General features: G+C 58.8%; 2 protein-coding genes across 3 annotated transcripts; both read right to left on the reverse strand.

Annotated features, from left to right (window-relative positions):
• Positions 1-2,138: 2,138 nt before the first annotated feature.
• On the reverse strand, positions 2,139-3,701 carry PHLDA3 (pleckstrin homology like domain family A member 3). Of its 2 annotated transcripts, none has more exons than XM_053998302.1 (2): positions 3,194-3,701; positions 2,139-2,820 (listed from the first exon to the last, which is right to left on the reverse strand). In XM_053998302.1, the coding sequence occupies exons 1-2, from the start codon at positions 3,515-3,517 to the stop codon at positions 2,158-2,160; spliced, it is 987 nt and encodes a 328-aa protein (XP_053854277.1). In that variant the 5' UTR covers positions 3,518-3,701; the 3' UTR covers positions 2,139-2,157. The 2 variants fall into 2 exon arrangements, with proteins under 2 accessions (XP_053854277.1, XP_053854278.1); XM_053998303.1 differs by having other exon boundaries at positions 2,612-2,820; positions 3,166-3,701.
• A 5,200-nt stretch (positions 3,702-8,901) lies between these two features.
• CSRP1 (cysteine and glycine rich protein 1) lies at positions 8,902-24,028 on the reverse strand. Its single transcript, XM_053998305.1, has 6 exons — positions 23,827-24,028; positions 16,991-17,103; positions 11,993-12,161; positions 11,423-11,549; positions 9,574-9,667; positions 8,902-9,301 (listed from the first exon to the last, which is right to left on the reverse strand). Exons 2-6 carry the CDS (start codon positions 17,100-17,102, stop codon positions 9,225-9,227), a joined length of 579 nt encoding a protein of 192 aa, XP_053854280.1. The 5' UTR covers position 17,103; positions 23,827-24,028; the 3' UTR covers positions 8,902-9,224.
• Positions 24,029-25,559: the final 1,531 nt, after the last annotated feature.

Raw genomic sequence — 25,559 nt, forward strand, 5'->3', positions numbered from 1 at the left:
GGGATATGGGGTCCAGGCAGGGAGGCTGGATGTGTGTTGGACTGGATGAAGGGTTGGGGATGAGGATGGAAAAGCTGAACTTTCCCATGCCTGGACCTGAAACGCTGACACAAGGATTTGTGTTCTCTTACTGTCCTCTCCCTCCATTGACTGCCTGAATTTCTCCCCAGCTCTGGGGTACCGTGGCCTCTCTGCTGCCTCCTCATCATGAGTGCCCAGGGATGTACCATGGCCAAGGCTAGTGCTTACACACCCACCTTGATCATTTTCTCTGACAGTTCGTTGTTGACAGTTGCAAAACAGAAAATATCTATTTACAGGGGGCAAGAGAGCAGAAAAATTGAAAAAAAAGGAGTCACACTGAATAAAATGGGTAACTTTTGGAACCCCCTGGCACTGGGTGCTCCCCACCCTGGCACCCACCATGGCACAGGCTTGGGATGCTCACACAGCTTTGATTGAGTCTCACTGAATCCCCTGACTCTGGGAGCTGGGGATTTAGGGGAAACCCCAGGACAATGATACTTGCCCTGGAAATGCTGTGTAAGCACCAGCACCTTCCTGACCACCCCATTCCCTCCTGACTCGTGTGCAGGGACCTGGTCTGGTGCTTGTGCACACAGGGCACCACACCTGAAGCGTGTCCTGTGGAGGGTCCCACCATCCCTAGAGCCCCCCATGTCCCTGTCATGACCCTGGGATGGTGCAGAGCTCCGTCCGTGCAGCGTTTGGGTCCAGCTCCATCTGCACCCCCGGCCTGGCCCCGTCTCCTCTGCACCCCCAGCCGGGGAGGTCCCAGTGAATGCAGCTCTGAGGACCAGCTGGCCAAGGAGGCTTCGCTGTGTGGAACCCCCCAGTGCCTGTTCCTGCAGAGCCAGCACGAGCCTGGCCCTGCACAGCGAGCAGGCTCCAGCCGTGCCACCGTCCCCAAAGCCACCCGGTGCTGCCCCAGCATGGGGACGGGACTCCCCGGGCCCGTGGGTGCAGGCTGGGGTGCAAGGTGGGGTACAGACTGGGGTGCAGAATGGGGTACAGAATGGGGTACAGACTGGGGTGTAGGCTGGGGTACAGGCTGGGGTGCAGAATGGGGTGCAGAATGGGGTACAGACTGGGGTGTAGGCTGGGGTACAGGCTGGGGTGCAGAATGGGGTACAGAATGGGGTACAGACTGGGGTGTAGGCTGGGGTACAGGCTGGGGTGCAGAATGGGGTGCAGAATGGGGTACAGACTGGGGTGCAGACTGAGGTACAGAATGGGGTGCAGGCTGGCGTGCAGGCTGGGGTACAGACTGGGGTACAGGCTGGGGTGCAGGCTGGGGTACAGGCTGGGGTACAGAATAGGGTGCAGGCTGGGGTGCAGAATGGGGTACAGGCTGGGGTACAGAATGGGGTGCAGGCTGGGGTACAGGCTGGGGTGCAGACTGGGGTGCAGGCTGGGGTGCAGAATGGGGTACAGGCTGGGGTACAGAATGGGGTGCAGAATGGGGTACAGAATAGGGTACAGAATGGGGTGCAGGCTGGGGTGCAGAATGGGGTACAGGCTGGGGTACAGAATGGGGTACAGGCTGGGGTACAGGCTGGGGTACAGAATGGGGTGCAGGCTGGGGTGCAGAATGGGGTACAGGCTGGGGTACAGGCTGGGGTGCAGAATGGGGTACAGGCTGGGGTACAGAATGGGGTGCAGGCTGGGGTGCAGAATAGGGTGCAGGCTGGGGTGCAGAATGGGGTGCAGGCTGCCGTGGCCCAGGACATAAGGACACCCCGCTCCGTGATTCCCACGCGTCCGGGAAATCTCCGCAGGATCCGCAGTGCCTCCGGCCCCGGGCTGGGCTCAGGCTCCGGCTTGCGGAGCGCGTTGCTGGCTCCAGGCGCTGCTGTCTGCGCTGCCTGTCGGGGCAGGGCCATCCCTCCCTGCTGCAGAGCCACAGCGCTGCTCCCGCGTCACTGGCACACAAACCACCGTGGGAATCCCTGGGGACACGGCGCAGCGGGACTGGTGATCAGGGAGCCTCGGGGTGCCGGGGGGGTTTTGGAGCCCACTAGGTGATTCTGGTTTAGGGGTCATGACTGGCAAAGCTCTGTGCAGGATTTGTGCTCTCCCATGCCCTGTGGGTCCCACAAATCAAAGCAACACCAGGGTAAGAAGCTGAAAGTCCTGTTAAGGGACACTTTTGGTCCAGGGAATTGGGGTCCCCAGCATTCCCCAACAGCCCAAGGACATCCCAGGGTAAGACAATGTGCAGCAGCATGGCTGTGTCACCACACCATCGCTCCAGTGCCCTGCTGAGGGGTCCCTGCTGCAGCAGCAGCTTTCCAGGCCCTTTTTAAAACTGGAACCCAGCCACAACCATTTCCCAGTGTCACTGTCACACGGGCAGAGCTCCCTGTGGCACAGATCCTTCGGGCACAGCCTCATCCATCCCCTGTCCTGCAGGAGAGCCCTGGGGTCCCCACCAGTGCACCAAGTCCTGCACATGTCACTTGAATGAAGGGTGGTGGGGCCCCAGGCAGGGATGTCACCTCCTGCCTTGTCTGAAGCACCAGGTGGTGGCCCTGCCTGTGTCCTCTGCCCCGCTGTGCCAAGGGGAGGTGGCTGTGCCCACCCAGCTCCTCTGTCCTGCCCCGGCAAGGGGGAGCCAGCGCCAGCACCGGCCTCCCCGGGGCCACTGTCCTTGTCTCCGGGCTGCGCAGCAGTGACCTCACTTGCCCGCAGGGATCCCGTTCTCTCCATCACCTGTCGAGCCGAGGGCCATCTCCATCCGACTCCTGGGAAGCTGCGATTCCCTGGGCTGTCCCACCGGGGCTGCGTCCAGCTGCACCACTGCAGAGAGAAGGCTCCTGTCACCCGCTCGGCCAGTGCTGGGACACGGGGCCAGACACCATCCCCACCCCATCCAATGTACAGGATGGCAAAGGGCCCCGTATCCCTCAGACCACCCCAGACAGAGGGAGGACGTTAGAAAGTCCCTGTCCAGGGATACAGAGAGGCCAAACCCACGGGGCATCCCAGCCAGTGCAGCGGGACATGGGAACATCAACCTGCAGACCCACCCCGGTCCACAGGACCCCCTTTGTGATTCCCCAAACCACTCAGGGATGGGAACCTGCGGCCAGGGACCTCATCCCGGGCCGGGTTCTGCTCCTCGAGCCGCGCTGGCTGCGATACCTGCTCGGCAGCTGTGCCGGGCGCGCACCTCCTGCATCGCCTGCTGGTTCTTGAAGCGCACGAGCCCCATGGTGATCTCAGCGTTCCAGCCCGGGTCCTCCTGGGCGCAGCGGAAGTCGATCTCGAGGCTGTCGTCCATCACCACCGTGAAGTAAATGTGCCGCTCCTTCCACTCCACGCACTCCACGGCCTTCATGCGGGCGAAGCTCAGCTCCTTGCGCCGCGAGCCCTTGGGCTCGAAGAGCTGCAGCCCCTTCTCCGTCAGCAGGCACCGCTTCTTCTTCCAGAGCTGCAGCAGCCCCCCGCTCCGCTTCTCCAGCACCCCCTCCCTCAGCACCTTCTCGGGGGTCATCACGGCTGCTCGGCCCCCCGGATCCTCAGCGCCCTGTGCCGGCCCAGCCGGGCATTACCCGCCGGGGGAATTCCAGCCGCCCCACGCCGGAGCCGAGCTCCCCGGGGCCGGGACCCCGCGGTGGCCGTGCTGCCGCCGGGGCTCGCCGCCCTCTGCTCCGGCTCTCAGAGGGGGTGAGCCATGGGGTGCCCCATTCCGGCCGCCAGCCTGCCGGGGCTCCGCTCCCCGCCCGAGCCGCGTGTGGGATCCGCGCTCCCGGGAGCTGTCGCTACTTGCCCGGCCGCTCTCCCACTCGCATTCCTGCCGCCTCGCCTGGCCCCTCCTGCTCTCAGGCTCCCTTCACGCCCAGACGAAGCCCGACCAGGCCCGGCGCAGCCCCGCTTCACCCGGGAGGAGCTGTTGGGGTGCCCGAGGGCAGGCGTAGCCTCAGGGCCTTCGTGTGAACAGGCAGGGTGTGCGATGGGGCTGCATGGCAGCGGTGCAGGGTGTGCGATGGGGCAGGGCTCGGGGACTTCTGCACGACAGCCCAGGGTGCAGGGACAGGTGTTGGAGGTGCAAGAGCAGCTCTTGGGGGTGCAGCACCAGGTGTTGGGGGTGCAGCCCCGTGGGCACAGGGCGATAGGGTTCAGTGCTAGTGGGGAAAGCGGGCTGTGGGGCACAGGGCCGACTGGGCAGGGGGCTCTGTGTAAAATGCCAGCCAGGCAGGGGTACAGAGTGCAGTGCCAGCGGGCAAGGGGGGCTGGGGGTTGCAGTACCAGCCAAGAAGGCACAATGGGCTGCAGTGCCAGGGCAAGGGCTTCTGGTGTGCAGTGCCAGCTGGGACAGTAGGCTGTGCGTGCAGCACCAGCCAGGCAGGGGCTCTGGGGACTCCGAGTGCAGCCCAGAAGGAGAGACAAAAGCAGAGAACGGACAGTAGCAATGGGGCAACCCCTGACAGCCACCCACCCCCCCAGCCACTCACCCAAGGGTGCTGGGCCGCCCCTCAGCACACAGAGCTCCCATCCCTCAAAGCCCCTGGGACGGGGGTTTGAAGCCCCCAGGCTGTACCACAGCAAGGAGCAGCATCCCCCAGCCCCGTGTGACCTGTACAGGGGGAAGGAGCCGTGGAGCGGGGCCGGCGCAGCGCAGCCCGGTCCTCCTGCCTGATCCTCCCCGCCCTGCAGCCAAACACCGTCTCCTTTCCAGCCCGTCTCGTTCCCGGCCACCGCAGCACCGTCTGTTCCTGTGCCAGCGCCTGGCACCGAGGTTCCCCGGGCCGGGCTGGGCTGCCGGGGGGCACATCTGGGGACTTGTGCGGGCCGTGGGCTGCCAGGGCGGGTGACGGTCACAGGTGGCTCGGCAGCTGAATGCGCCCCTGCAAGCGCTGAGTGGCTCCTTCACCCAGGTGAGGTCTGCAGTGGGAAGAAATCCCCCCGGGAATGTGCTGGGGTCACTGACAGGGGCTGGATCAGCCCCTGGCACGCAGACCCTGCTCATGCACCCCTCGCAGACCCCAACCCCGCAGAGCCCCCGGCTGGAGTCCCCTCCTTCCCCAGCCCCTCCATCACTGCCGGTCCCTGCCGGGGGCTTTGCCGGCAGCCGCCGTGGCCAGGGGGCAAGTCTGCAGCGCTGATGAGATGTACCTCATTATCCCTCATTAAGAGGGCAGGGCGGCTGGCGGAGCCAGGAACTGGTTCGTGCTCCCTGGGGCCAACCTCGGCACGCTGGCAGAGATCCCGGGTGTCCCAGGAGACCCGGGCTCCTGACGTCAGGCGGCCCCGGAGGTCACCCTGAGCACCCCAGCGCTTCGGAAGGAGCAGAGCAGTGTGGGTTCCCCCTCCAAGGCTGTTTTCCCACGCACGGGTAACGCTCAGCTCCAGGAATGCCGAGCCCTGGGAACTCGGGGGGAGTAGTTTTGGGACTGTCACTGTTCTGGTAAGCTGGGATGTCCGTGGGCAGTTCTGGCTCACCACCCAGCTCCAGCTCCATCCTCAAAGCCCGGGGAAGAGCCAAGGGCTGCCAACCCCTGCCCGAGGCCCCCCCATCCCTCTGCTCACTGCAGTCACTGCTTCTCCAGGCAAGGTGATGGTCCCGCAGCCCTGTGTGTGATGGAGCTTTGACAATGTCCTTCTCCACTCCCGTCTCCCCAGCTGTCCATTCATTCCCAGACACACCAGGCAGGGGTCTCACCCTGCCAGGCTGCGCGGGGGGACATGGCACCTCCTGCCCTGCAGCAAACCCTGCAGGACTCGCTGTGCCAGGCTGTGGGTGAGCCAAGGGCGCTGCTCCATGGGCTGCCCACGGCTCATCCCATCCCGGGGCCCTCAGGGTAGGGCACGGGGCTGCCGGGCTCTGCCCTGCCCTGAGGTGACATCCCCACAGAGCTGGGTGACAGGGTGACATCCCCTCTCACAGCCCCGCCGGCCGTGGGGCTTGGAGGCTCCAGTCTGACCCCTCAAGTGGTGCCATCACCTCCAGGCTCCAGGGGGCTTGGCCACAAGCCGATCCCGGGTTTGTCCCTTCAGGGCAGGTTTGGGTTTGTCCCATCAGGGCAGGCTGCAGCCCCCGAAGGGTGGGAGCTGCCGGGCACAGCGCGGCTCTGCTGCCTCGAGGGGGAGCTGGACCACACCTGGGCACAGGTGAGCAGACACCTCCGGCTGGGCCCTGCCGTGCTCGCTGATCAGCAGAGGGTAGCAGATGGTCGGAGTTGTCCCACTGCGGCTCTGGCAGGAGATGCCCAAAAAGCATCTCTATTCCCACCCTGCTTCTCCTGGGCCATGCCCCACCACCTCCTCCAGCCCCCCTCATGCCTCTGTCGGGATGTGCAGCCCCCGTGATCCCATCCTGGTGTCCCCATGGTGGTCTCTGTCACTCCCTAAGCCACTCTGAGCGACCAGTGCAGGGCCAGCAGGTGTGTGGCACCCAGGGCAAACCCTTGGGGCATGGTCCCTGTCCCAGAACATGGCTTACCCGGGACCTTTGGGGCTGGGAGCTCAGCGGAGACCCACTAGGCAGGAGAAAAGAGGACTTGGGGAGGCTGAACTTCAGTTTTCCACTGTCTATAGAAGGGTTGTGGAGAACGGAGACACAGCCCTGCCTGGCAAAAGGGCACCAGACACCAGGCACAGGGGCACAACAGGAAAATCAGGGATTCACAGAATCATTAATGTTGGAAAAGCCCTCCCAGGTCCCGAGATCATCCATTCCAGCCACTCCCCCAGCACTGCCATGTTCACCACTAACCCACGTCCCCACGTGCCACATCCACAGGTCTTGTGAACACCCCCAGGGATGGAGACTCCACCACTGCCCTGGGCAGCTGTGCCAGGGCCTGACCATCCTTTCAGTGGTGAAACAACCCTTTCAAGGGTTGTGTGGCACAGTGCTGTGACAAGATCCACAGTGCTGGGACCTCCATCCTCAGGGGGTTCCCGTACCTAAGTGGACACCAAATGCTCTGATCAACCTGACCTTTGGAACCCTGCCTTAAGCAGGAGGTTGCAGTTAAGACTTCTGCTGGTCCCTTCTAACCTACATCTTTCCATGGCCCTCCAAAACCAAATCCAGCATTTTCTCCTGGCTTTGACCAGGCCTCCAGTAGAATTGGCCTCTCTGGGGTCCGTCACATGTGAAATGTCACTCTCTCATAGAACCACCAACTGGTTTGGGTTGAAAGGTTAAGAACCATCCTGTTCCACCCTCTGCCACAGGCAGGGACATCTTCCACTATCCCAGGTTGCTCCAAACCCTGTCCACCTTGGCCTTGGACACTTCCAGGGATCCAGGGGCAGCCACAGCTTCTCTGGGCACCCTGTGCCAGGGCCTCCCCACCCTCACAGGGAAGAACTTTGTCCTAATATCCCATCCAACCCTGGCCTCTGGCAATGGGAAGCCATTTCCCCTTGTCCTGTCCCTCCAGGCCCTTGTCCCAAGTCCCTCTCCTGCTCTTCTGGAGCCCCTTTAAGCACTGGAAGGGGCTCTGAGGTCTCCCTGGAGATTTCTCCAGGTGACATCCCCAACTCTCCCAGCCTGGCTCCAGAGCAGAGAGGCTCCTGCTCCTCCCCTCTCTCTGACAGAACCTCTACAGTTGCATGAGGAAGGGACTAAATAAAGACTCATTGTAGCTTTATTGACCAACCAGCACTGCCTGGGCACGATCCCATCTGGGGCACATCCAGCTGAGATGCCACACCAGCAGCACAGCATCCCCCGCAAGCTCACAGAGAAGGCAGTGGCTTTCTGACCCCTCCATCCCTGCAGCAGCCCCACCTCACACCTCTAAGCAGCTTCCTGAACCCCCACCATCTCTGCAGGAGCTTCCAGAACAAGCTCCCCCTTCCTTGGGGGAGCAGCAGGGCCTCTGCCAAGTGAGGGAGGCACGTTTGGGTCTCCACACCAGGCTGGTAGCTGGGCCCTCTGTGCTGCAGCCCCCAACCCTACCCGAGCCTGGGCCGTCTGCCCCCCACACCAAGTGCCAGCAGACCCCTCACCCCAGGCACCACACAGCCCAGAGCAGTGGGTCCTGCTAGAATCGAGAGGGGGGAAGTTTTTTGAGATGGTAAAGACTTAACTCCTCTTCTCTGCTTCATAAACACCATGTAAAACTGAGGGTGTGATGAACAGGAGAAAGCAGGTTGATAAAGGAGCCCAAGTCCTGCCCCAAAAGGGGATTTCTGCCTCTGTTGTGCTTCTCAGAACACTCTCCATCTCATTTACTCAACCACAATGTTTTTATCTTTAAAAACCCAGAACTCAATTGCCTGTGGAGTCCCAAGCTGCAGCGAGGCTGATCTGAGTCTGTCCCACCAGTCCAACAGGAGAATCACAAAAAGGGAGTGAAGAGTTTAGATGGAAACCAATTAAACCTGGGCAGCTGCCAAACTGGAAGCTTAATGACCCACAAGCTGCTGAAAAAGCAGGGAGTAGGTGAAAAGCTGTTAATTACTTGGCACTGCTGGGCACGCCTGCTTGGAGAGGTGCCACCTAAAAGCACTGATAGGGGTTTTGAGAGCCTGAGCACACTGCGATGCTAGCAACACACCCCAGAAGGGCCGTCCCTGGCCTCCCACGTCAACCTCTGCTTTTGGAATAGCTATCCCCATTCCTGGAAGTCTTCAACGAAAGGGCTTGGAGCAACCTGGGTTAGTGGAAGGTGGAACAAGAAGAGCTTTAAGGTCTCCTCCAATCCAAACCATTCCATGCTGATTGTTGGTGGGAGCAGAGGGGGAGCCCATCCCAGCCGAGCTGCAGAGCTCAGCTGGGCCGTGTCAAACTGCACCGACACATTCCTGCCATTGGGCGTTCATTTCAAGCCAGGACTGCAAACGCCTCCCCAGCTCTGGGCACCCAGTGCCCGTCCCGAGCCCCAGACAGCGAGTCAGCGGCAGGGCCGGGCCCGGGCGAGCTCTGATGTCGCTGATGTTTTATTGCTTGCTCGGTGTCACGGCTGAGCACGCGGCCGGCGGGACGGGCAACGCGGAGCAGGACTTGGGCACCGGGGCCTCTCTGCAGTGGGAGGGAGTGGCCCCCCTGTGCCACCTGCCCCGGCAGGACCCCACAGGGACAATGCTGGGACCCCCCCGGCTCCGGGGAGCACGGGGGCAGGGCAGGAGGGGCCGGTGCTGCGAAGCAGCGGTGGCTGGGGTGACAGTGGGGCACTCGCTGCAGCGTGGGGCGGGCGGGCAGCGCAGGACGAGCCCCGGGCGAGTGCAGGGCTCAGCCCTGGGGCTCACTGTGAGTGGATCAGTGCCCCGGCACCCTGCCCGAAGCCAAAGCCCTTGGGACCGAAGTTCTTGGCGTAACAACCTGCAAAGGACGGAAAGGAGACAGAGGTGAGGCTGGCACAGGAGCAGGACCTCCCCAAGGGGCACACCCTGCCTGGACAGGACAAGGTTTGCCAGATTTGTTGGGCAAACAGAGGCCCTGGCTCAGCAGGAAACTCTCCAGCTCTGTGGCTGGCACAGTCCTTCCCTGAAAGCAGCTGCTGGGCCACCCCTTCCCCAACCTCCAACCCCCCTGGGTCCTTTCACCCCTCCCCTCAGAGCCCAGGACAAGGCAGCAGGGAAGGTGGGGCTCACCTTTGCAGTAGATCTCCCCATCTTTGTCTGCCAGGGTGGTGGACTCCAAGCTTTTGCCACACTTGGCACAGCGGAAGCAGGACTTGTGCCAGGACTGCGGGACAGGAGCAGAGCCCGGTCAGACCCCAGGGACAGGACAGCCAGGCTCTGCTACCAACCAGGCTCCCTGCTCTGCTCCTGATCCAAAGGGGCTGGCAAAGAGCTCTGAACGGGATGAAAGCTTTTCCCTGGAAAGCACTCCCGGTCCCACAGGGAAAATACAGAGAGGAAACACCAGGTGTGGGCACTGCTCCTGTGCTGATCTGGTTTTTGGAGCCCTTTTGCTGACACTCTAAGAAGTCATTTGTGCAGTAATTTCAACAATAATTTGTAAGGAGCAATCCTCCCCCTCTTTGGGAACTGCTCTCTCTTAACCAGCGAGATAAATCCCTCCCATTGTCCAGCTGAGACCCACGGCTGGGGTGGCAGCAGGGATGGACAACTGCCCCACACAACCACAGCTCCAAGGAAGGCAGCAAACAGAGAGGAAAAATGCCAAAAGCAGAGAGTGTTTAAAAATAACCCCCTGTGGTTCCAGCAGTCCCTTGGAGATAAATGAGCTCACAGCCTTCAGGCAGACCTTAAGTAGCCAGAGCTGCTCACCGAGGAATTTAAACAAACACTTGGGAAAACGTGAAACCTTTTTTGGAAGAAAATGTGAAATTCATGGGCTGGAGGAGGAGGTACTGGATGGAGTCATCCAGCAAACATTAGCACATGAAATGCATGCTCTGGAATCCTCTCTGGGTCTACTTTAATGTAATTGCTTCACCAGCTTTGGTTCTCTGTAAACATTGGAGCCAGAAGCTGACCAGGAAGCGCAGATCATGGTTTTAAGAGTAAATTCAGCTTCTGACCCTGGTCTGACCGTCAACACGTCCATCACAAGCCAGCTGGAGGGTGATGATGCCGAGGGGCCCTTTCTGTTGACCCCTCTCCTTGTTCTGGGGACACAGGACCAGCACAAAGCCCCAGGAGGACAGAGCCCAGCCAGGTCAGGGAGTGACACCTCATCACTGGTGAGGCTGTCCCAGCATGGCCACCTGTCCCCATGGCACAAAGCCAAGCAGCCTGGCTTGGTGTCCCTGACAAGCTCTGCATGTGCCTGACCTTGTGGGGAGGGCAGCTCCAGGCAGGGACCTCATCTGGGGTCCCAGGGCTGGCAGGGCAGAAGGGGTCCCCAGGCCTTGCAGAGGAGCTGGGCTGGGACCAGGTCACAGCTCAGGGTGCAAAGAACCGTGGTGAAGGGGTGACCTTGGCACAGGGAGTGCCAGGGCTGTGACAGTGACCTTCACACCCAACCCTGAGCTGACCCAGCCACCACCAGAAGAGCCCCAGGAATGTTCACCAAACCCGTGCCCACAGCTCCAGCACCCTGCCCGACCTGTGGACAATGCTGACCACTGGAATTCATTGCCTGCCCCAAAGTCCCTGCCTGTGGCACAGAGGGGAGAAAGAGGCACCTTTCAGTTAACAGTGACACTGGCCATGGCACATGGCACTACTCACCCTCCCAGCACATCCATAGCAGGATGTCCACTGGGACCTCTGCTGAGCAGGGTCATAAATATTTAATATAAAATGTCTTTCTCCCCCATCTACAAGTCTGTGAGAGTGCTGCAGCCTGGACAACCTGGCTTCCAGACATGCCAACATCTCCTTTTGGTGCCAGGCTTCCAGGTGAACGTGGCCATTGGACCCAAGGCCAGCCCTGGCTGAGGGCAGGTCCAGACCCTCTCTGAAGGTGCCCCTGCCATGTAGCACCCTGTGCCCACCATCCCCGTGCCCCGTGCCCACCATCCCCTCTTACCTTCCCAGCTCCGATGACCTTCTCGGCCGCGTACACGGCCTGGCCGCAGCGGGGGCACCCGTCAGCTCCTCCCACCTTCTGGGCCATCCTGGCTGCATTGGGGTTGGGGGGTCGGTGGGGCTGGCCCCTGTGGGTGGCAGGGAGCTCATGATCAGGGATGCAAGGTGCAGCAGGAAAGAACTATGGGATCCCAAATCCCAGCCCAGTTTAAAGTGAAGTTCAGGAACAATGAGCCCCATGGAAAGCTCAGACTGGGGGCTGTGTGCTGGGAGAGGGTGGGGAGCATGCTCAGTGCTCAGACATGTCCCATCCCATCCCATCCCATCCCATCCCATCCCATCCCATCCCATCCCATCCCATCCCATCTCATCCCATCCCATCCCATCCCATCTCATCCCATCCCATCCCATCCCCCAACACGGTTCAGTGGGATTCCCTGGAGGGGCAGAGGGGCCAGGCAGCCCATGGACACTGCTGGGAGCTCAGCACGGGCTGCACAGCCAAGCACCACAGGACAGGTGTGGGGAGAAGGTGCCCACAGCCCGTGTCAAAAACAAGGCTCAAACTCACTCTTCATATTTGATTCCCAGGGACTCGCCCTTGTCCGTGCTCAGGGTCCCTGCTCCCTGCCCATAGCCGTAGCCCTTGGGGCCGTACTTCTTCCCGTAGCAGGACTTGCAGTAGATTTCCTCACCATGCACGGCCACAGTGGTGCTGTCCAAATTCTTCTTACAGACCACTAGAACAGAGGGGAGGGTGTGGCATCAGCCTGCTCCGCCAGAGCTCACTAATTAGCCGGGGAAAACAAGCCCTCGCAGGGACAGCAGAGCTCAGCTCTCAGGGAGCAGGGAAAGCCTCGCCAGGAGCCAGCTGCAGGGAGCAATGCAAACCGGGCAGATAAGGATCACAACAAGAGCAGTGTCTGGCTTTAAAAGGAAGCAACCACCAAAGCCAACAGGGTGATACCAAGGGAAGGAAAGCTCTCTTAACCCTCTGGGTGCTACTCTCCTGCAGCTGCACTTAAACCATGGGCGTGAATTTCCCCTACGAATCACTGCAGGATTCTCAGGCCTGGGGATGGATGTCCTGGCCCCACGCCTTGTCCACTGCAAATCCACAGCAGGAAGCACTCGGGGCAAAGAAATATGAGCAAATGTGGTTTTCCTGGTGTTTGGATGGACCAAGAGCAGCCCTGTGGCCGTCACCACACCCGAGGCACTGCAAGGGCTTCACACATTGGGCACAGTCACCTCTCCAGAGCTCCAAGGCTCACCTGACACCTCAGCCCTGGGTTTGGGGGTGTGCATGGGGGGTCTCAGGTGAGAAACAGTAACTCGGCCTGGTGTTTGAGCCCTGGGGGTCAATGTGGGATGTAAGATGGGACAGGAGGAGATGGCAGCCAGGCTCAGGGGCCCTGCTGAGCCCACCCAGAGCTTGAGCTTGGTGCTGGGCTCAGGCCTTCTCTTGATTTTTAGGTTTCCATAGAGTCACAGACTGGTTTGGGTTGGAAGGGACCTTCAATTCGGATTATCTGATTCCAACCCTTTGCCATGGATACTTTCCACTATCCCAGGTTGCTCCAAGCCCTATCCAACCTGGTACTGAACACTTCCAAGGATGGAGCAGCCACAGCTTCTCTGGGAAGGAATGTTCCACCACCCTTTGAGTGAGAATCACTTCCTTGTATCTAATCTAACTTTCTCCCTTATATCTAATCTAGATTGCCCCTCTTTCCATTTTAAAACATCCCCCCTTGCCCAGTCATTATCTGCCTGTGTAAAAAGCCACCCTACCTCTCTTTTATAAACCCCCTTAAGGTCCTGGAAGCACCAGCTCCTGTCCCAGCTCTGCTCACAGCTGCCCTGTTCCTTCCCAGCCCTTCCTGAGACACTCTGCCCAGCCAGCAGGAGGCCACCAGCACCCAAACTCCAGGTGATGCCCAGTGCTCACGTGCCCCGTGCAGGATCCCACTCCTAGGGCAGAGTCAGCAGCGCTGGCAGCCAGCCCCAAACAGATCCGGCTGCAGCTGCCACGGCTTCCCCATCCTGCTTTCCACGCCTTAAATGTCGAGGCTTCCAGCAGCTTCTTGGCCAGCAGTTTCTTGGCCTTTCCCAATATCACAGGAATGCAAACAGAGCAGAGTTCTCCCCTCGGAGCAGCACAAACTGAGCAGGGGCAGAAGGCCCTGCTTCCATGACTAAATACAGCCAGGAGAACCCTGTGTGCCTCTGCTGGGACACGGAGGAAAAGGGAAGCATCTCCTGCCATCTAAGGAGGCTCTGGCAGAGTCCTCTCCTGGCTACATGCTCCCACCACAGCAGGAGCTGGGCATGGAGAATGGATCCCAGCTGGGAGAGACCAGAGCAGGTAACTGGTTCCAAAGCTGCCAAGCTCCTGGGCTCCTGCTGGGGTCTCTGCATTGCCCTGGAGTGACACTACTCAGCCAGACCATCGGGAAGGAATTTGGGCACTTTCACTGGCATTTCAAAGGGTTTTGTCCTGAGCTTTGTCCCGGGGTGGCAGTGAATGGTCTCAGTGGGATCTGGATGGATTTGGAGCTCCAGCCCAACCTTTCACAGTCCCTCATCTGTACTCACAGAGTTTTGAGAGGCAACAGAAAAATTTTCTTACACAGCCCCCAGGTTTGTGCATTGCAGAAATTCCAGTGTGCTGCACTCAGGAGTTAAGGACCCTTTGTTTTTCTAAGAGCAGCTGAGCTGCTCTGCAAAACAATTAGACAAGAGCTGCCTCTGCTTTCCAAGGCCATGGGGCTCATTCCAGCTCAATTCTGCTGCACTACCCAGGCAGCTGGATCATGGCCAGCAGTCAATCACCAAGTTGCTCCCTGAGCTCTAATGCACTGTGGTAGGCTTGGCTCCTTTTAGATGATGTTTTTGGCAGATCTGGTTGAAGTATTTGTTATTCTCCTCTAAAGATAATGGTTTGAAGTTCCTTGATGGGGCCCAAATGTAGCACTGGGGGAGCAGGCTGGGAATGCAGGAGCTCAGGAGCACCACCCACAACCTGTGGCACGGACTGGGAGCAGTGGGCAGCAGGGTGGGCTGGCACACGAGCCACAGCCTGACTGGGGAGCCACAGCCAGGACAGGCAGAGCTGCTGAGTACATGTGGGGTGGCATAACAAATGCCTGCAAAGCACAGGGACAGCAGCCCGGAGCCCAGGACCACTCCCTGGGCACTTGCTTCCATGAACACACACGAGGGACCTTCTTCCCCACTCTGGCCGTGTATTCCCACCTGGAAGAAATGCCTTTAGCCTCATTTCGTGGCTCCTGGAGGCCTGCCCTGCTCTCTGGGTGCCAGCATCCCATGGCAGCAGCTTTCCCTGCCAAACCAGCTGTGTACACAAGGGGTGAGGGCAACATTCCCCACCCTCCTTATCTGAGGCCAAAGAACAAACAGGATTTCCTTCTGCAGAGCAGCTGCCATACAAACCCAGCCAGTCATCCTTGTCCTGCCCAGGAACTGCCTCAACAACTCCCCTGCTGAGCCCTACCAGCCAAAGCAACTTTGCAGCCTGGAAACTCCCACAAATGGGAGCACCCGGCCACGCTGCCCCCCTGCAGGGAGCAGCAGCCTCCCTCTCCCCCTGTCCCAGCCAGCTGTAGGTGCTGAGCCCCAGGCAGGCTGGACAAGAAGGATCCAGCAGCCAGGCTGGGTGGATGTCGGGATCTGTGATATTTAAATAATCCCGAGATATTAGAAAGTCTCTGTCTTTCAGCCCCGCTGCCAAAGAAGAAGTCATAATTCATCTGTGCTGGTTTTCAAGGTTGTTTATTTCTTCTCATCTAAAATATTTTCTCTCTGACCTGCAGCAGGTCTGTCTGGCAGGACAGCGTGCGGGGCTCTGCCCCTCAGTGGGATGTTACAAACATTCTGTACTAGAAACTACGTGTGCCATATTTACAATAACATGCCAATATCCATCACCCATGTTGAACAGTGTGTCCCCAGCCTAAGCCAACAGAAAAATGCCAACAGCACAGTGAAACATGGAGGGCATGAAGGAGAAGAAAAAGGACAAGGCACGCCCAGTTTCCTCCATCTTTCCCCCTTTGAACCCCTTATCTAGAATCCTAAAATTCTACTTTTGCACCTGTACCACACTAATTACTACTTACATCAAACACTCAGAGCTTGTAATTCATCCTGTAAGATTGAAAACTCTTTTCCATGGACGGAGATCAGAGCCAGTGTCTCTCAGGGCTCTGTACAGGGGGGCTGCTGACCCCCTGCCAGGGTCCCAGAGCTTCCAGGGCAGCCACAGGGATGCCCTGGATTCCCACAGGTGGACACAGGGTCATTGCCGGGATCATCCCATGAGGACACTGGAGTTTCCCTGCTGGAAGAGATCAGTTCCAGTGTGTGCCTTGTTTCCAGATCCCACCTCTGCTTGCTGCCCCTATGGAAAAGATCCCGACTGTGCTCCCTGCTGTGATGGGATGGTGAGACTGGACCAGGGCACTGGGATCAGCTGAGGAAACATTGCAGGGAGATGCAATGGAGATGCACTTCTGCTGCTCTGTGGCAGAGGCAACGTCTCGAGGAGCCATCAGCAGACACAGGCAACGTGTGTGCTCCTGTCCACAGAATTCCAGAGGTCTGGGTGGGAAGGGACCTTATAACTCATCCTGTCTTACCCCCTGCCATGGGCAGGGACACCTTCCACTAGACCAGGCTGCTCCACACCCCATCTCCTGTAGGCACAGGAGAATCACTGGTTCTGATACGTGACAGTCTCCAGGGACAGAGGACAGCAATCTGGTACCACACAGGCTGAGGACACCGCTCATCTTTTGAGTCAAATGTCTTGCAGCCCCTCCGGATGCCCCAAGTTTAAGGAGATGCTTTCAGCACTGCAACACCACCAGCCCTGGGATCCCCAAAGGCAGGGAAGAGTGTCTGGGGGCTTGCAGCAGGATCCCAGCACTATTTGAAGGATCCTGCAGAGGGGGCAGAGGAAGGGAGCTTGGCACTGGATCGCTTGCAGCCAGATCCTGTTCTGCTGCCCCTCCCCAGAGGTGACACTTGGGTCCAAACACACACCAGAGACACCCTCAGTAACAGTGGATCTGCAGACAGGCTGGGGGTGATGCCTCAGCACTTCTCAGGTGGCTTTCCATCAGCACAAGGGCCAGGACAGGACCAAATCTCCCTCCCATCATCCCCTCAGACATGAGGAGACTCCATGCCAGTTCCCCAGGCTCAACCACCTTTTAGTGTGGCAAAGCCACTCAGAAGGCTAAAGTCAGCCCCACCTCTGAGCATTGCACGGGATGTGCCACCTCCTGGCACCATTGCTGGGAGAGGCCCTGTCTCATGCTCCAATCCTTAATATCTGGACACAGACCAGAGGACCCAGCCCGGCCTTTCCTTGGAGTAGGGATCGACCAAGTCTTTGTGTGGGTGCCAGCTGAGGTGTGCCCCGACAGCTTGGACAGCCCATGTCCTGGAATGATCTGTGCTCTTGCCTCACTGGGGGGCTGAGAGAGCCTGAGGAGCCTTGCCCAGGAAGCAGAGAGGGGGGCAGGGAAGGGGTGGTACTCACTGCACAAGAAGCAGGACTTGTGGAAGCTGTTGCCTTCACACTGCACCTCCTCAGCGAAGTACACAGCCTTCTGGCACACCCCACACTTCTTCCCTCCTCCCCAGTTTGGCATCCTGCAGGGGAAAGCACAGTCAGGAACAGGGCAGGGCTCTGCGGGGCCGGGATGGGGCGGCTGGAGCAGGCCCTGGAGCTCCAGCACTTTCCCACATCCACACATGCAGAGAGCACCCACAGTGTTTGCAGGGGGCACAGACTGCAGGGCTGGCAACGAGCAGAATCATTAGAACTCGGGGACCCAGCAGCCAGCAGTGCCAGCTGCCTCCCAGGGACCACTGGTCCTGTCTGCCAGGAGCAGCAGAAATCCCTGTCTTGGAGCCGTGGGACCTCACAGCTCCTGTCAGTGCCAGGAAAAGGGAGGAAGCAGCACAATGCTGAGAGAGAGCAACCCACAGAGTTAGCCAGGCACCTCCTCAGGTCACAGCCCTCCTGCCATGGTCAGGGTGACTGTGACTGAGCCTTGGTGCTGGAGTGACAGCTGCCACAGCCATGGACACAGTCCCAGCTTCTCCTCCCTGACCAACTTTTCCATCTCAGCCACTGCAGGGCAGGGGACAGTCAGGGCTGCCCGAGGGCGGGAGCTGGCCCCTGACACCACCAAACCCCAGGCTCTGGCACATGTCCCACAGCACCGTCAGCTCCTGCCTGACCAACCCCTCCCAGGCACTCCTGCACTCTGGTATCTCAGTCTCCTCCAGGACTGCAGGCAGAGTCATGGAGCCTGGAGAATCTGAAAACAAGAAGACAGTGCAGGGCAGAGACCTGAGCACCAGCCTAAGCCACTGTCCAGCTCCTCAGCAGGCTATAAATGCTTCTATTTCTCTTCTCATTCCTAAACTGTGTCTGAGGAGACACCATCAAGAGCCCCCTAGATCTGCAGATAACTCCAAAATTCTGTGAGTTGCTGACACGAGCAGCAGAGCTCCAGCCCAGAAGGGCCTTGACACTTGTGAAGACCAGGTCAATATAAACCTTGAGACATTCACACAGCAAAGTCCTGCAAGGAGATTCTGAGGGAGCCAGGCTAGTTGAGTATGGCCAAGAGCAAGCTAAGGAGGATCAAACAGCAGGGATTGCTACAAGGACAATAAAACACTTTTTGGAGGGATCAATGATACAAGCAAGGTCAATAGGCACAAGCTGCAGCCTGAGAGGTCTCCAGGGGCCTCCTTCCATCAACACCTCTGTAATTCCCCATCCTGCTCCCATCTGGGGACAGGCAGCAGAAGTCACCATGTGCTTCCTGACCCCTGAACAGCTAAAGCAGCAGGACAAGGTCTCCAAAACCAAACCCCATTTTCAGAGTACAAGATTTGCCAGCCCACCATGTGTGTAGGATCTCATCACCTCCCTCAGCTCAGCTGTGTGGAGATGAGGAAGGAACCTTGGTCTGCCAGGGCACACCAAGAAGCCTTGGAGCCCCCCCTTGCAGCAGATCCTGGGTCACCTCGGGCAGCTGAATCGCCATCCCTGGGCCTCCAATCCCAGTGGCTCTCCCAGCTGGGGAGGTGGGTGCTAAACCCAGCAGGACTGGGGGTTGTACAAACATCAAACAGAGATGGGGGAGCATGAAGGGCTCACAGGAACAGCAAGATCCCTTCACCTCCCAGGCCATGGGGAAGTCAAGATCTTCCCTGTGTGGGAGTATTTTGCCAGGAAAAGGGAAACTCATCCCAGCCTGGGTACCAGGGCAGGGGTCAGAACTGACTTGCTGACCCCACTTAATCCTGGCCACAGCTCCCAGACGCCTAGAGGGTCTCAGTGCAGGCCAGGCAGACAGAGAAGGGGAGGAGCAGGGGCTGGAGAGGCTGGCTCCCGGGATGCTGGGAGCCGTGTTTGGGGTGTGATCACAGCAGCTGGGAAGTCTCTTTTCCAAAGGCCCTGCAGGCTGAGCTTCCCACTGTGCCAAATCCCTCCCTTTCAGCCTGATTCTTCCAGTCCCAGCCTTTGGATTGCCTTAAAAGGACACAGGCTGTTTCTCTCCAGAGCCTGTTTATTCCCCTCCGTCAGGAGGAGTGCTTGACCTGGTTCAGGAGTTTCCTTGGAGGGCAGGAACATCCAGCAGCACCCCCTGAGCCCTGCATGGTGTGGGAGCCCACCAGCCCCTTTAGTCCCTGTGTCAGATCCCACCACAGGAATGACACATCACTGGCTACGATTCTTCCAGGTCCCCCATCCCTTTCCAACCACCACAGCTGGCAGACCCCATCTCTGGGATTCCCCAGGCCTGGTTTGGGGGCAGCCTCTTGCCAGCCCTCCCTGCTCAGAGCCAGGGCATCCACAAGTGCACCCCATGGTTTGGGACCAGCTGCTCCCCTTTGCCTCCACAGCACATTTTGTTCCCCTCAGAGCAGCAGCAGTGAAGGAAGAGGCTTTGTTTGTCCTGAACATCAAACCAAGAGATTAGCAGTGGGACACCTTCCCCTGAGCTGCCTGGAAGTCTAAAGGAGGAGAAAAACTGCTTCTGGGTGAAGCTCACCTGACATTTGCCACAAGAGCAGTCCAAGCCCTTTTGCTGCTGCTGATTTTCCTCAATCCACCATGGGAAGGTTGCAGGTGCCTCCACTCAGTTCAAATGATGCCATTTGAGCAATTTGAGCAGGTGACTCTCACCATGAAGCCCAAACACAGCCCCAGCAAAGCCACATCCCAGCAAAACCTCCTGGCACACACCAGGATGGATTTTCTGAGTGGAGAGACCATGGAAATTACTTTGTCTTGGGGATCCATGTGAGGGCTCACAGCTGGACACAGAGAAAACCTGAGATAAGATTTGCTGAGAATTCCCTGTTAGTTCACAACACACCCTCCACGTGCTGTGAGCTCAGCAGGCCACGTGGAGACCAAGTTTGTGCTACAGGCTTTCAGCAGCAGCAAAAAGAGGAAAAGAAAAACCCTGCTCTGGTGCCACGACCTGACCAGCCGAGTCCTCACTACTGCCATCCAGACAGATCCATCCTCTCAATTCCCTAAGTAATGGCCACTTTAAGATATGTCAGAGTGTTTACAATTCCTTCAGCATTATTTTCAGAATACTTTGCATATTTTGCCCAATTGCAACCCTTGGTGACCACAGTGACACTTCTCCAAGTCACTCTGGGCCCCATGCAAAATAAGGAACAGGAGGTGACAATCCTGCAGTCAATGACCTCACTGAGCACAGGCAAGGGACTGCCAAAAAAACCAAGATTATTCTCCTTCCTCCTGCAGCTCCAAAACTCCCAGCAAACATATCCAGAGCCCTACAAACACCACTCTCAGTGCCAAGCAGGGCTTGGCCCTGGAGCAGCTCCATTATCCACTACAGATAAGGGAAGAGGTCCCCAAAACCAAGATCCCATTCTTTAGCAGCAGCTGCACTGCGGGGAGCACAGACACAGGGGAGGCTTGTGCAGAAGCACCCAAGGTTGATACTTGCTGGAGATTAACCCCAGTTCCAGAGTCTGATGTTGCAGCAGTCCAGCTCTCCAGAAAAGAGCAGCTTGGATGGAGCTTGGAGCAACTGAGACAGTGGAAGGTGCTGCTGCCTATGGTGGCACTGGGTAACCTTCGAGGTCCCTTCCAAACCAAACCTGTCTGTGGTTCTATGAAATCCGGGCTCAGACTCACGTACGTTTCAGAGGTGCTGTGTTGCACCAGTCTGGGAGGCAGTGTGAGCTACACTGAACAACCGGGCATAAACCAGTATGGAACCAGTGTGTACGGGTGCTTTGGGTTGTCATCACTGGCTGTAAGGGGAAGCAGTGAGCTGATGCAGCCATCAGACAGCAGAAATACAGTCATCCTCTTGTTCGAGCGGGTTGAAAGGTCAGTGTGCTCCTGTCACTGCCCCCAAAGCTGACACCCTCCACCCTGCCATCCTGAGAGCAGCTGGGTGGGAGCTGCTGGAGCTGGAGCAGCGCCTGGGGCTGTGTGGATGCAACCCCATGGCCGTGGGATCACTCAGGGCAGGTGCTACCTGTCACTCTGAGGAACATCCCTGCAGCCACCGGGATGTCAGCTCAAGCATCAAACCTTCTGCAATAGCTGGAAAATCTTCCCGTGTCTGTGCCCTACTAAAATCCTACAGTAATTAATTGCAGAGCAATCACTTTGTGTTTGGAGATCACTGAGGAACAGCAGACTCATACTGACCCATATAAAAAGTCCCTTTTTTTCCAAATGAGAGCATTAAAACAAGTGAATGACAGAAGAGCACCATCAGTGCTGCACAAAATTCACTCCTAAGCCTGTTCACAGCAGTCCAGGCAGAATTAATCCATGCCCTGGCAAAGGGAAGAGTCAAAGGGGAGAAAGCCACAGCAGGAGCCCCATGCCCTGGGGTCTGAGTAGTGCCTTCCAGTTTGGAGAGCAGCTGGCATGGCCATAAAATGGGCAGAAATCTGAAGCAAGAGGGACCCAGACAGATGAGACATGGGCAGAGCAGAGAGGAACCAGCTCCCAGGGATACACCAGGGAACTTCCCCTGGGAAAGCCCCAGGGGATGGCACCAGGGGTTCAGCATCAGGACCTGCAGTCAGACCCATGGAGGGCTCTGCCCCAGGCAAACAGGAACTGTCACAGAGCAGCTTTCCCATCACCTGGGCACAGGTGGGAATAGCTCTACAAGGGGCAAGCTAGAACTGTCCCCTTGTCCCCTGCTGTGTCATGAACTGGGAGGAGCAGTAATGTGAGGAGACTCTGGGCCACCAACAGTGTAAACAAGGATAAGTGAAGGTCATGTGTGACCCAGTGATGTTGAACTGGTGAGCAAGAGAACGGGGACCTGAGGCTGGTGAGCTCAGAGACATGGGAAAACACTGGGAATTACCAGGGAGAAATCACAGAACTGTCCCAGGAGATGCAGCTGGATCGCATCAGACGCCTCTAAGGGCTTTGCTGGAATAGGAGGGAAGGAAGTCAGGAGGCTCTGAGCTCAAGAGTGATGCTCACATGTGGCTCATCTACTCTATGACTCCAAGAGCAGTCAGGCTTGACTCCAGTAGCAATCAAATGATTCTGGCACAAAGGCAGCCTCAGGCTGGCTGTGCAGAGCAGGGGCCTGAGAGAGGCCAGCACAGAGCTGAGCCACCAGCCAGACACGGCTCTCACAGCCACGGGCCTCTGCCTGTGCACACGGCTCCCGAGCTTGGCTTACAAAGAATTCACAGAATGACCAGGTGGGAAGAGACCTTCAAGATTATCATAGAGTGCAACCCAGCCCTAACACCTCAACTAAACCATGGCACTGAGTGCCACATCCAGGCTTTTTTAAACACATCCAGGGGTGGTGACTCCGCCACCTCCCCGGGCAGCCATTCCAGAACTTTATCACCCTTTCTATAAAAAACTTTTTCTTAATATCCATCCTATATTTCCCTTGGCGCAGCTTAAGACTGTGTCTCCTTGGAAGCAGGGTCCTCCATGAAAATCCCAACTTTATCCAGAACAAAAGCAACAGCATTTTCAGGGGTGCTAAGAAAAGCTCGTGACTCCCACAGGGATCAAGATCCATCGCTGAACTGAGCCCACTTGAGCTTCCCCAAAGCCCTGAAATGCCCCAGTTGGTTGCATCCTCCCCACTTGGTGCTGCCTTCTAGGAGCAGGGAGCGCACTCAGATGCTCTCAGGCACTGCCATCCTGCCTGGAGAGCCCCTGATCCAGGGGACAGCAGAGGCTGGCACAGAACCCATGACCCACTGGAGCAGCACAGCCCTGAGCTCCGTGGGAATCCTCCCCAGGACCCACTGCACCTTGCCAGCCTCACCCCCAGCAGAATAACTGAACATCCTGAGCTGGAATTGATCCACAAGGATCACATCCAACCCCTGCCCTGCACAGACACCCCAACAATCCCACCCTGGGCATCCCTGGCAGCACTGTCCAAACACTCCTGGAGCTCTGGCAGCCTCAGGGCTGTGCCCATTCCCTGGGGAGCCTGGGCAGTGCCAGCACCCTCTGGGGAAGAGCCTTCCCTGATGTCCAGCCTAATCCTCCCCTGACACAGCCCCAGCCATTCCCTTAGGTCCTGTCCCTACTCACAGAGAGCAGAGATCAGAGCTGTCCCTCCACTGCCCCTCAGGAGGAAGCTGCAGACCTGCTCTGACCTCAGGCTCCTCTGCTCCAGCAGGAACAGAGCAAATGAGCACAGTTACTCCTTGCAGGGCTTCTCCTCTCACCCTTCCCCAAGCTCTAGAGCCAGGAGGAGCAGCGCCCAAAGCCAGCCTCACCCCTCACACTATTTTAGCACCGTCCCCTTCACATGTAGAGAGAGACAGAAGATCTGATACAGGGACTTGGCAGAACCCGGGGCTTTTGCCCAGTGCTCCTGAACCCCCATCCCGCGGGCCGAGGGCTCTGAGGCTGGAAAGCAGCACCTGGAGCTGTGCTCGAGCCTGTGCCCAGCCTGGTGCACAGCAGTGCAAATCTCCTCTGCGAACTGACCTGAGCCCACATCTGAGCTGCCCCAGGCTCCCTGGAAATGAGCTTTACTGAGTTCAGTCGATCTGATGCAAGAGCTTTGGCTTCCGCATCCCGCCATGTGCGCGGCTGCTCCGGCACCGGGAGCAGCCTCAGGGGGTCCCACCGCTCCCGTGCCCACCCACGGGCACACGGCGGGGCTGTGCCCCGCTCTAGCCCCGCACCTCCCCCGCTGCGGCCCGCCGGGCCGGGGGGCGGCGGGGATGAGGCATCCTCAGGGGATGGAGGGAGGGATGGAGAGGGATGGAGGCAGCTCCGGGCTGGGGGAGCGGCAGCCCCGGGCACGGGCGGGGAGGCGGCCGCCTCCGCCCCGCACCCACCTGCGGCCGGGCCGGGGACGGTGCCGGGGTCGGTGTCAAATCCGCGGTCGGTGCCGGCGCCGGGGTCGGGCTCGGTGTCAAATCCGGGGTGGGTGTGGGGCTCGGTGTCGGTGCCGCTGCCGGTGTCGGGAGCCGCGCTGGGGCCAGCGGTCGCTCGGCGCTTTTGTCGCTGGCGGGGCAGGGCGGGTCGAGGGGCGGCGGCGGCGGCACTGATGTCACGGGGCTGGCGGGGGACGGCCCAGCCCGGCCCGGCCCGACCGGCCCCCACAGCGCCCGGCACCTCCTGACGCTGCGCGGGAGCCCCGTCCCACCACCAGGGGAAGGATCCTCCGGGGCCCTAAAAGCCCCTGGTTCCCAGCCGGCCGGAGCACTTCCCAGGTGTTTCGGCGCTATTTGGTTCTGCTGAACGTTTTCCTCTAAATTAAGAGACGTTGGAAGATTGGAGAATGAACAGAGAGCAGCGCTGGGGAGAAGGATATGGGGTGTTGGTGGATGAGAAGCTCAACGTGCCCTGGCAGCCCAGAACCCCCCCTGTGCTGGGCTGATCCCCCAGCGTGGGCAGCAGGGCAGGGGGGATTCTGCCCCTGTGCTCAGGTGAGACCCCACCTGCAGAGCTGCCTCCAGCCCCGGGGTTGCAGCACAGGAAGGAGCTGGAACTGCTGGAGTGAGCCCAGAGGAGGCCATGGAGCTGCTCCAAGGGCTGGAGCCCCTCTGCTCTGGAGCCAGGCTGGGAGAGCTGGGGGTGTTCACCTGGAGAAGAGGAGGCTCCAGGGAGGCCTTACTGCAGCTTTTCCACAAATAAAAAGGAGTTTATAAGACTTCAGCAGGAATTGTTGTACAATATGGGTGGTAGGGCCCTGGCACAGGGTGCCCAGAGCAGCTGTGGCTGCCCCATCCCTGGAAGTGTCAAAGACCAGGGTGGATGGGGCTTTGAGTAACCTGGGGTAGTGGAAGGTGTCCCTGGCAGGACAGGTGGGACAAGATGGGCTTTGAGGTCCCTTCCAACCCAGCCCAGGCTGGGATTATGAGTCTCTCGTAACAAATTGCAGAGCAAGGGAGTGAGGAGAGATTCTCTGGCAATGGCTCCCATGGGAACCCACCACAACAGTGCTGCTCTGGGTGCAGACAGATGGAGGGAGAAATATGCACAGCCCCAAACTGCACGGGAAAGGCCACAGAGGTGTTGGGAAAACAATCTCAGCACAGCTGGAGGACGGGTGGGTGTCTGGCTCCCTGTGAAGGGAGAGCTCTGAGAAGCGAAGAGGCCAAAGCAGTGCAGGAGCAGAGACACTGCTGCCCTTCCCTGATGTCCCACACACCCTCTGTACCCTCACACGTGTCCCTCTGAGCCCAAGCAATCCCAGAGCAGCCTACAAAAAGTGTGGTTGCAGGGCTGCAAAGCTGCTTTTCCCTTTTCCTGCATGTTTCTGTGCCAGGGCAGTACAGGAGCCCAGGAAGGCCCAGGACCTTGTGACAAACAATTCCAAGGCTCCAGGGGATGCTGTTTACACTCTGAAAGGCCGAGGGTGGTCCATGTGTAGGCCCTGCAGCCTGACCTCCCCCTGAATGCTCTGTCTGGTTGCTGCTCCATGCTCAGAGCCCTGGCAGGACCCCACATTCCAGCTGCAGTTTGGCTGTCCCCTCACATGCTCATCTCTGCTGGATGTGCAGCTTGCTGGGGTACGAACTCCCATTCTCCATCCCCTTAGGAAACAGTTTCCTGAATCTGTCTC

The sequence above is a fragment of the Vidua macroura genome, chromosome 24 (assembly GCF_024509145.1).
Source record: "Vidua macroura isolate BioBank_ID:100142 chromosome 24, ASM2450914v1, whole genome shotgun sequence".
Lineage (NCBI taxonomy): Eukaryota > Metazoa > Chordata > Aves > Passeriformes > Viduidae > Vidua > Vidua macroura.